This window comes from Phoxinus phoxinus, assembly GCF_949152265.1.
Source record: "Phoxinus phoxinus genome assembly, chromosome: 15".
Taxonomy (NCBI): domain Eukaryota; kingdom Metazoa; phylum Chordata; class Actinopteri; order Cypriniformes; family Leuciscidae; genus Phoxinus; species Phoxinus phoxinus.
This window is the reverse complement of record NC_136890.1, coordinates 20817825-20828904: the sequence shown is the minus strand read 5'-3', so window position 1 is coordinate 20828904 and position 11080 is coordinate 20817825. Positions and strand designations below refer to the sequence as shown.

At 35.3% G+C, this 11080-nt stretch overlaps 1 protein-coding gene across 1 annotated transcript; it reads left to right on the top strand.

Moving 5' to 3' along the window:
- Positions 1 to 153: 153 nt before the first annotated feature.
- On the top strand, positions 154 to 10737 carry slc26a6.2 (solute carrier family 26 member 6, tandem duplicate 2; the record flags this gene model as incomplete). Its single annotated transcript, XM_079637737.1, has 19 exons — positions 154 to 302; positions 581 to 720; positions 827 to 937; positions 2020 to 2195; positions 2280 to 2444; positions 2717 to 2869; positions 3806 to 3888; positions 4045 to 4192; positions 4962 to 5075; positions 5775 to 5852; positions 6001 to 6096; positions 6255 to 6361; positions 6718 to 6787; positions 7637 to 7729; positions 8138 to 8278; positions 8376 to 8606; positions 8695 to 8749; positions 9105 to 9223; positions 9495 to 10737. The coding sequence occupies 19 exons, from the start codon at positions 154 to 156 to the stop codon at positions 9516 to 9518; spliced, it is 2253 nt and encodes a 750-aa protein (XP_079493863.1). The 3' UTR covers positions 9519 to 10737.
- Between the last annotated feature and the right edge of the window lie 343 nt (positions 10738 to 11080).

The window sequence follows — 11080 nt, the reverse complement described above, 5'->3', positions numbered from 1 at the left end:
GAGAACATTAAGGATTACATTTTCATTGTGAGGACATGCTTTTGGGATCTGTACACTGGAGGTGATCTGAACAGTGAGTGTGAGAAGAGACATTTAGTAAAGGTTCACATTCACGTCTGGAATAGAACATTGAGTATTCAATAGAGTTTCAAAATGGAAAAAGAGACGAAAGACACAGAGCTCAGGAAGAGGGTACCATATCACATTCACAGAGATGTACTGGATGAGCTCAGTGTCGACTACGTTGGTGAGAAATCAGATGTCACAATTTCAGCAAAAGAAAAACTCAAAGATGCTTTCAGGTGCGTATGTCTGTCATAGTGCTGAGCTTAAATTACATTGCATATTTAATCATCCTCTTGTGAAAATGCTTCTTTTTTGCATTCTTTCCATTACAGTTAGTATTTACAGCATTAAGAATGATCATGTTGTACAGTATGATTTGAGAATGATTCAAAGAGCTTATTGTGCTTTAATGGAAGCAACAACATCTTGGAGAAGTCTCAAACTTTTAAACCCCACTTTAAGTTGCTCTTCTTCATTTTTATGTCTTTCTCTGTCATTTTTTTTTATTTGTCAGGTGTACAGGCCCAAGGTTTAAGAGCTGTTTCCTATCCTTTGTTCCTCTCCTGGCATGGCTGCCGCGATACCCATTTCGAGAAAATGCTATTGGAGATCTGATATCAGGAATTAGTGTGGGAATCATGCACCTGCCACAAGGTCCAACACAAGCACGTGCAAAACACTCCTGTTACTTAAGATACTGTAGACCTAAACAAAAACACAAACAATCATATGTCACATGTTATGTATTTTGTGTGTGTAGGTATGGCATATGCTTTGCTGGCTGCTGTCCCTCCTGTTTTTGGTCTCTATTCCTCCTTTTACCCCATTCTCATTTACTTCGTATTTGGAACATCCAAACACATCTCTGTGGGTAAGAACACACACTTTCTTTGATTTAATTTGTTCTTGAAGGGATAGTTCACCCAAAAATGAAAAATTTGTCATCATTTGCTCACACTCATGTTATTCTTATCTGCATGACTGACTTTCTTCAGTGGAACACAAAAGGAGATATTTTGAAGAATGTTGGTAACTCTTTTGGTTCCCATTGACTTCCATTGTATGCACAAAAATACAAGGGAATTCAATGGGAACTGAAACTATTTGGTTACCAATATTCGTCAAGCTATCTTCTTTTGTGTTCCACAGTTGTGTTTGGAACGACTTGAGAGTGAGCAAATTATGACAGAATCCTTATTTTTGGGTGAATAAGTAAATCATATATAGCACTTATGTTACAAGCATGATGTCGTTAGGATGCGGGACACTTAAAGGGATAGTTCACATTAAAATTAAAATTTTGTCATAATTTACTCACTCTCAAGTTGTTTCAAACCAGTATGAATGCATTTCTTCTGCAGAACACAAAATAATATATTTTGAAGAATAATAGTAACCAAACATTATGGGCCCCATTGACTTCCATAGTTTGGAGGGGAAAAAATGCTATGGAAGTCAAAGGGGCCCATCAACAGTTTTGTTACCAAACTTTTTTCTAAATATCTTCTTGTGTGCACACACAGCTGAAGAAATAAATAAATACTGGTTTGAAACAACTTGAGGATGAGTAAATTATGACAGAATTTTCATTTTTGAGTGAACTATCCCTGTAAGAACTGGTTGATATTACTGATTTCAAAACTGCTAGGTGTCATATGTAATTTGAGAGCTGTCAGTGAACATCATTAGCAAATACTGACATACATTTCATTCACGACTTGAAATATGGCTCAATAGATATTGTTGTATGGACTACTGTTATGGTGCTTCTATAGTGCTTTTTTTGAGCGATTGACAGCTTTTTGTCACAGTTCACCTTGTTGATTCAGGATGAGTGAGAAAATAATGATAGATTTGACATTTTTCAGGGAACTATCCCTTTAAATCCAGACATTTGATCCCCACAAACATAGCAAACATTACCCACACTTTCTTATATTTCTCTGTCTACAGGTACGTATGCAGTTATGAGCGTTATGATTGGCAGCGTGACGGAGCGCTTGGCTCCAGACTCAGACTTCATGATGCCAGGCAATGACACCAACATCACCATATTAGACACTGTCGGCCGTGATGCGGAGAGGGTCAAAATCGCTGCCACTGTGACTTTCTTATCTGGCATTTTCCAGGTAGGTTCTCCTGGAATTGGAATTTGAGTATAGCTTTGAAGGTGTGTATGTGATTAAGTATCTGTGTGGTGTCTGTGTTTGTAGTTGCTCCTCGGTGTGGTTCGGTTCGGTTTTGTGGTGACGTATCTGTCAGAGCCATTGGTGAGAGCTTACACAACTGCAGCCGCCATCCATGTTATCGTCTCCCAGCTGAAATATTCCTTCGGCATCAACCCAAGTCGGTACAGCGGACCTTTGTCTCTTATATATGTGAGTATGAACACATTACAACAATATTTATAACAATAAATGCCATGTGACTAATGGATCCGGAGCATCAATTCTGATTGACTGATGGCACAGTCCCAAACACTTCATTAAGGACTATGCTGAACTGGGACATAAAAGGCCGTAGACAAGGACAAATAATCACATATGTGTAATTTGTGTTTAGAGCCCCCTAGTGGTGGGGGTTATGACTTATGCTCTGAAAGCTATGGATGATTTAATACATCTTTCACTATTTTTATTTTTCTCTCCAGACAGTCATAGAGATTTGTGCATTGCTTGGAAAGACTAACATTGGTACTCTGGTAGTTAGCATTGTAACCATTCTTGGCCTGATCGGTGCAAAGCAACTTAGTGCCTTGGCAGCACGCAAAATTCCGGTTCCTATTCCTGTTGAGCTGATCACTGTGAGTTACTTCATACAGTTAAACACACACATGTACACACACATTTACTTTACTTTTACAGCAAACTGAGGACAGACACTTTTTTTATAAAAGATAATTGCCAACGCCTTACAATAATACAATAATATTTAATGCATTAATTAACAATGATCTATACATTTATTACTGTATTTATTAGTCTTTGTGAACATTAGTTGATAAAATACAACTGTTCATTGTTAGTTCATGTTTGATCTATTAAATAATATTAGCAGATTAAACTGGTCCATCATACTTAATAATGTATTAGTAAATATTGAAATTAGCATTATTAATAAATGCTTTACTATTTAATAATAAGTACTTTTATCGTAAGTTCATATTAATGTAGTTAACAAATGGATCCTTGTTGTAAAGTGATAATTACAGTACCTGTCAAAAGTTGAATACATTTCTTTAATGTTTTTTTAAAAAGTCTCTTATGCTCACTAAGGCTGCATTTATTTAATCACAACTACAATTATAAACAGTAACAATGTGAAATATTATTACACGGTAAAATAATTGTTTTCTATTTTAATCAATTTAAAAATGTAGTTTATTACAGTGATAGCAAAACTGAATTTTCAGCATCATTACTCCAGTCTTCAGTGTCACATGATCCTTCTGAAATCATTCTAATATGCTGACATTTTAAAATATATTCAAATACAAAACAGTTATTTTATTTTGTAATAATATTTCGCAGTTTTACTGTTTTTTGATTAAATAAATGCAGCCTTGGTGAGAGACTTCTTTCAAAAACATTAAAAAAAAATTATAATGTATAATAATAATGTCGCCTTTCATTCAAAACTGTCAAAAATAGATACACATCAGTTTTTGGCTCTTCCAGTTTAGAGGTAATGTACCATATTTCTTTGAGGGTTTCTTAAAGCTTTAATCTTGTTTGTGTAGATTATTATCGCTACTGTGGTGTCATGGCAGATGGATTTGAAGACAAAATACAATGTTGAAGTGGTTGGACAAATTCCATCAGGGTAAGTCCAACACACTACTATGCAACACAAATACGACTGTACAACACTCTAAGTATCTGTATAGCATTGTTATGGTTACAGCTACAAAATCATGTTCAGCACCACAGTACATCTTTATGTTCATATACTTATCTGTACCTCTTCTACACACTTTAGTCTGCAGGCTCCTGTGGCGCCCGCTTTTTCAATGATGGGTTCAATGGTCGGTGATGCTTTTGCACTGGCTGTTGTTGGTTATGGCATTGCTATCTCACTGGGTAGAATTTTTGCCCTTAAATATGCTTACAAAGTCGACAGTAACCAGGTAAGAGACTCTAAATGGCTATATGGCTATTAAATTGTTACTTTGTATTCATCAAAGAATCCTGAAAAAAACATATCACGTTTAAAAAGCACAATGCAACATTTCTTATAATAAAATAAAATAAAATAAAATAAAAATAAAAAAGTTTCAAATTAGATTAAAAACTTTTCAAACTTTTCATGTCAACATACGCAAACAGCATAGTAAAACTGCAAGACTGGAAAATATGGTTTTAAGTGATATATTTAAGATCTTTGGATATCATCTCAGTACAAACACTAATAAACAAACAGGGGGAATTTAGCAAAGAGAGAGGTCAGTAACTGATTGATTCTCAAAATGCAAAATGTTACTCTGTTAGAGAAAAGCTGTACCTTGAGAAACAGGAAAATGGGTCACATACAAAAATGGCAGTTACTCTTTATTTCAAGGTGTTATTGTTACAGTGAAATCATACAGTAAAGTACTGACTGAGTAATGTTAATTAACAACAAACTTAAGTTAAGATTAGGATTTGGTTTAGGGTTAATTGTATGCAATTATGCATAATTTACTGTTATTACTATAATAGTAATGTGTAACAAGGACACTGTAAAAAAAAAAGTGCTACCAAACTGGCATTGCACACTATTTTCCTGGAACTTTAGTTCTTACATTCAAATCCAGTTGCCAGTTAAACCCCTGGCAGTTTGTGTCATTGATTGTGTCAATTCCAAAAGTTTGGTTTGAACATCTTTACTACTTGTAATGTGTTCTCCCCTTGGATCAGGAGCTCATAGCATTGGGTCTGTCTAACTCCATCGGAGGCTTGTTCAAGTGCTTTGCTATAAGCTGCTCGATGTCTCGCACAATGGTGCAGGTCAGCACTGGGGGGAAGTCACAGGTGAGAACATTAACAAAATGCAAACTGACATTTCCTTTTACACCTATCTCTTCCTAACTTCTTTTTGAATAGATGAATGGACCCTTGTGAAAAAGAAGTGCACTTAATTGAATGTGTTGATAACACAAAAGAACAAGTAAAGTATACCTGATTATAATTTCAACTGTAGTGTCGTTCATTATTACATTTAAAGTTAATATTTTTAAATACATTTAAAAATTTCAGCTTCATCGTTAAAAATGTGTAATTACAAATCGACACAAATAACAACTTACTATCATTTATTTTCATTTAATTGCAAATAACATGCAATTAAGTGTCCGAAAACATTCAATAGTATATTCTTTTAGAATGTTATGTGTAATTGGTATACTTTTTAAAGCTAGACTGTAAAAATTATTTTCATGATTTGTTGAAAAGAAGGTTATCTGTTATCTGTGGTTCAGATAACATAATATTTGGATTTTCTATTTATTAAACCAATCCTCATTGTATTAACTCAAAATTTTAATTTCAATGAACTCAAAATTTTAAGGCATCCAGGTAACTTATTTTTTTAAGTTAAACCAACAATTATTGTTATATGCTAAGCTAAGGTGTACTTCTTTTTCACAAGGGGATGGTTCATTCATTCGAGTTTTGAATTCGATTTTGTAGAGTAAAAGTTCAAATTGAATCCTCTCTCTGTCAAACTTTCAGGTGGCTGGAGCAATTTCTGCTCTGGTAATTCTGGTGATCTTGTTAAAGATTGGAGAACTCTTTGAAGAGCTGCCAAAGGTTAGTACCCTGATTCAGCTCTTGTGTGAGCCTGTCATGAATATTCATAGTATAAGATATCTGGGCTGAAGTCATGAATATGCTAATGTGTCCAATTACATAGGAATATATCAAGACAAATTGTTCATGTGTGTGCTGGTTTCTTCAGGCAGTGCTGGCTGCTATAATCTACGTAAACCTGCAAGGCATGATGAAGCAGTTTGGAGACATCTGCTCTCTCTGGAGGACCAATAAAGTGGATATGGTGAGAGAGAACAAGAAGGAGAAAGCAAAGCTTATGCAACACATTCAAAATAGGACTGAGAGCCAGAGGGAGTGAATAGAGTGACAGAAAGAATGGGTTAAAAAAAGAAAGATCTGCATTGACGGTTATATTATTCTGTCTGTTGTTTGTTTGTTTAGGTGGTGTGGGTGATGACTATGATCTTGACAGTGTTGCTCAATCCTGATTTGGGACTGGCTGCATCTATCGCCTTCTCCATCCTCACTGTCGTCTTCAGAACTCAGCTGTGAGTGACAGAAACCACATAGACAAAGCCTAAACAATTCACAAATGCACCATATTCCCATAATCCTAAACCCTAAATGACTAAACTACAGGACATACATGCGCACCATTTTCATAATTAAATGAGAATGTAAAACTGGTTATACATGCAGTCTCCTGTTTCACTTTACACTGTTGAAGATCCCAAGAGAAGCTTTTTCGAACGTCATATTTTGTTTCCTTTTGAGTTCCCTTAGCGTGGCCATATGCAATTAAAGTCCTGTTCTTGACAGCAGTTGCATATAAACTCTCCATCTGTCCCTCCTCGTTTTGTTTGCTTTCTTTTCCTTCAATACCCGTTTCTTCTCCCTACAACAGACCGAGATACTCTCTCCTTGGCCAGGTTCCTGGCACTGACATCTACAGACCAGTAGAGGACTACAATCAGGTGAACATGACCACGACACCACCAACCACAGCATCATTACTTCAACTGATTCTTTAGTTTTGATGTTGTTATATTTGGAACAGAAGAGGTGTTGCACAAATGTCAAATGGTTTAAGGGCATAGTTCATACTAAATTTGTTCTCATGAACAACCTGGAACTCATAGTAAAAAAAAACCCTGAATTACAGCACACTTCCTGAAACACCTACTCTTCCCTGGATACATATCTTAGATTATCTGATTATTCAATGACACACAACTTCGCAAGAGCATGACGTACCTGTAATTGTTTGACTTGTTAGTTTCTTAATAGTTCTCAGGGAGCGTCTGAATGTGTGGGTGTTGTAGTTTCAATTGTGTAACATGTAGGTGCTTTAAGACCTAGTATATGTATAATAAATAGTATTTATAGAGTATCTAAAATGGGTTACATGTGTATCATGCAGGGGATCAGGAGTATAAAGTGGTTAGTTTGTTGTAGTGCTATTAAAACTTTATTTTGAAATTCCAATTCCATGTCAAATGAAATTGGCCACAAGTTACACAGTCTTTGACCTTTAGCAACATAAAAATAATAATAATAAGACCATTGTTTGAAGACAGAGGAAATTGACTCAAGAGATAAACATTCAGGATTTTCTGGTGTCTCCTAGAGCTTTTGTCAGAACACATCACATTTAATTTGGTTGAGTTGTATTTGCATACGTAAATAACTTTGATAATTTGAGAAAATTATGATATATTGCTTGACAAAGTTTGTGCATCCAAATCATTTAGAATGTTTTTTTCTTTTTTAAAGAAATTATTGATTTCATTATTTATTTCACCGTCTGTTTTACACCCTTACAGGTGAAGGAGATTCCTGGTATAATGATTTTCCGTTCATCTGCAACATTGTACTTTGCCAACGCTGAAATGTACATCGATGCACTCTATGAGAAGGTAGACATATGCAAACCATACTCATATCTGATACATATTTATTCACACACATTTACATAGAGCATTTACAAGACTGTAACAAAATGATACCATCAATAATTTATGACAACATGTTTTTACATTGCTTTAACTTATCAAAGTAAGTTTAAACTTTTTGGCTATACAAGATTTAAAATCTTTTTAAAGTCAGTTTAATGCCATTTAAATTGAAATGACTAAAACATCCAAGTTGATTGAACTTAAAAATGTAAAAAAACCATTTATTTTTTTACAGTGGGTAATCATCCCAAACATACAATCCAACATAAACATGCACTGTGAGATTATACCAAACAAGCTACTGTACATATAACAAATGCGCAGGGCAGGATTTTCATGCAGTAAAAATAAATGTGCGTTTTTGTCCAGACTGGGGTAGACGTGGCTAAACTTCTCTCACACAAGAAAAAATTGGAAGCAAAGAGACTCCGAAAAGAAAAGAAAGCCGCAAAGAAGGCCAAGAAAGAGGCCAAGAAAAGAGCTAAAGAAGCTGCCGTTCAAGCTACTAAGGTCTGCATTTGAATAGACTGTGTGCTTGCATGTGGGTGTGTGAGATAATATGTGTGTTTGAGTATTCTGACTGAGCCAGTCGTCTGCTTTTAACCAGGGGGAGGATCTGCAGTTGTCGGACACCGATGAAAGCGGGGAGGAGCCGGAGTTGTCACACACAGGGGCAAATGGGGATGTCCATGAGATGTCATTCAAAGAGCCAAAGGATGTAGTAACTGTGGAGGCGGGGCCTGACTCCGACACTGACTCCACGCTCCCACAGGCAATCATTCTTGACCTGAGCCCAGTCAACTTCCTGGATACAGTTAGCGTGAAAACTCTACGCAATGTGAGACACAATCTGTAGCCTACTCATTAACGACTTAATGAATGTGTAACGTGTTTTAACCCTGTTGAAACTCTTTGTTTAATGGCAGATCTATAAAGATTATGGAGAGGCTGGTGTACAGGTGTACTTATGTGGCTGCCAGAGTGAGTGATTTCAAAGGGTTATTTTTGCAATGATTTTATAGAAGAACCATTTTGGGTTCCCCAAATAACCTTTTAGCGCAACCATTTTTCTTATTGTGAAGGACATTTTAATGATCTAGGGAACCTTTTTCCACTCTAAACGTTTTGTTTAATGGAAAGTTTTCATGGATGTTAAAGGTTCTTCATGGATGCCAATAAAGGACCTTTATTTTTAAGAATGTACTCCTCCATGTCATGTGCTCCCTTGGTTGTCTTCATGACGTCTGGAATGACACCTAAACACTGAGCATGCATGCAGTCAAGTCAAGATAGACCTGTTTGTCATCACTGATTGTAATCTCTCTCCCTCTTTCAGGAGGCGTTGTAGAGAGTATGGAGAAGGGTGATTTCTTCAACGAGAAACTAACAAAATCGATTCTCTTCTCATCAGTACATGACGCCGTTCTTTATTGCCAGCAAGGAAACAGCAAGGAGGTACAGTACATCCTTATCTCTCTCACACACACACACACACGCACACACACACACACACACACACACACACACACACACACACACACACACACACACACACACACACACACACACACACACACACACACACACACACACACACACACAAACACACAAATGTCAGAGGTTTCCTAATCGTAATCAGACATGTGCTGAGTATTGGTGGCCCAGACAGTATTTCGAAATAAACATGCATGAATAAACATAATTTCTTGCCTTTCTTCTTTTATAGGTTTTGCAGGGAACACATTTGTAAATCCAAACACCAAACGTTATACGGAACACTCCAGAACACAATTGTTATTTACACAATATTTGTTATTGGATTGTTATTTATTGTGTATTTGAGCTTGGGGAAGAAAAAAGTAAAGGAGATGTTTTGATTAATAATTTGTTTAAAAAATAATAATAATCACTTTTTAATGTGAAATATCTAAGAATGTGAGAATCTGCCATTGTGCACGTAAAAATGTAAATCTACTTTTGTAATGTAAAAAAACAAAAAAAACACACAGTTCTTGATTCTTGACAGGCTATTCCGGGTCATGGCACTATAGAGTTCCAGGTACATTTATGACACTGAAGTATTACACATGAATGTAAACCAAGTTTCAGAGAAAATAATCAGACTACTGGAAAGCTTTATAATACATTAAAAGTAGAGTTCATATTTTAGCAATATATAGCTACTAGTTCAAATGCTTGGAGTCCGTAAAGACATTTCAACATTTCAATTTTAAATAAATGCTGTTCTTTTGAACTTTCTATTCATCAAAGAATGTAGCTCAGTTTCCACAAACGATATGTTCCTTGAGCACCGAATCAGCATATTAGAATGATTTCTGAAGGAGACTGGAGAAATTATGCTGAAAATTCAGCTTGGCCATCACAGGACAGTTATTTTCAAGTGTAATAATATTTCACAATATTACTGCATTTTTTATAAAATAAATGCAACTTTGGTGAACATAAGAAAATGTGTTTACACTTTATTTTAAGGTGACATTTGTTACAGTGTAATTATATATTTAAATACTGAGTAATATTAAGCAACTACATGTTACTATAGGGTTAGGGTAGGATTAGGGTTTGGTTGAGGGTTAGTTTCATGTAATTATGCATAATTTACTGTACTTACATATGTTACATGTATCAAGGACACTGTAAAATAAAGTGTTACCGAAAATTCTTTCTAATACATTAAACATATTTACAGACCCCAAACTTTTGATCGGTATTGTAATTACCATATAAAATTCAATGTATGTATTTTAGTGTGTATAAGCTATGTATGATGTGATAACTTTGTATGCATGTGTATTTAGAATCAGCATAACTTAAATAAACGGTCATTTTCTTATTCTTCTGGCGAAATTGTTAGTCAATTTTATCTGCTTATACTTTAAGTTATTTTGGTTCTGACTAAAGAATTCAACGAAAATTTCTAAACAAACAATCATGTTTGGAGTCCTCTGTTTTATGTTTAGTATGAATTTAATAACAATCTCAGTGATATTAAAAATAAATCATGTAGTTCTATCAGATATCTTTACTTTTTTAATATCAAGTTTTAGTGTGAGAATTTTTTTAGACATTTATAATTAACATCTATTCTGTAGGCTATAACATTTTTCGTTTGATGGGCGCTGTTTCAATGTATGAAGACACATTTCAGAGAGTTCAAAATGGTGTGTAATGTATAGGCTAGGTCTTCCCTTAACAAGTTTCAGAGAAACTGGTCTGAACATTCTAGCATTAGCCCAATAGGGACAGATCATGTGGAACCTGCCCAACCAGCAGCGCATTGTTTCAAGAACA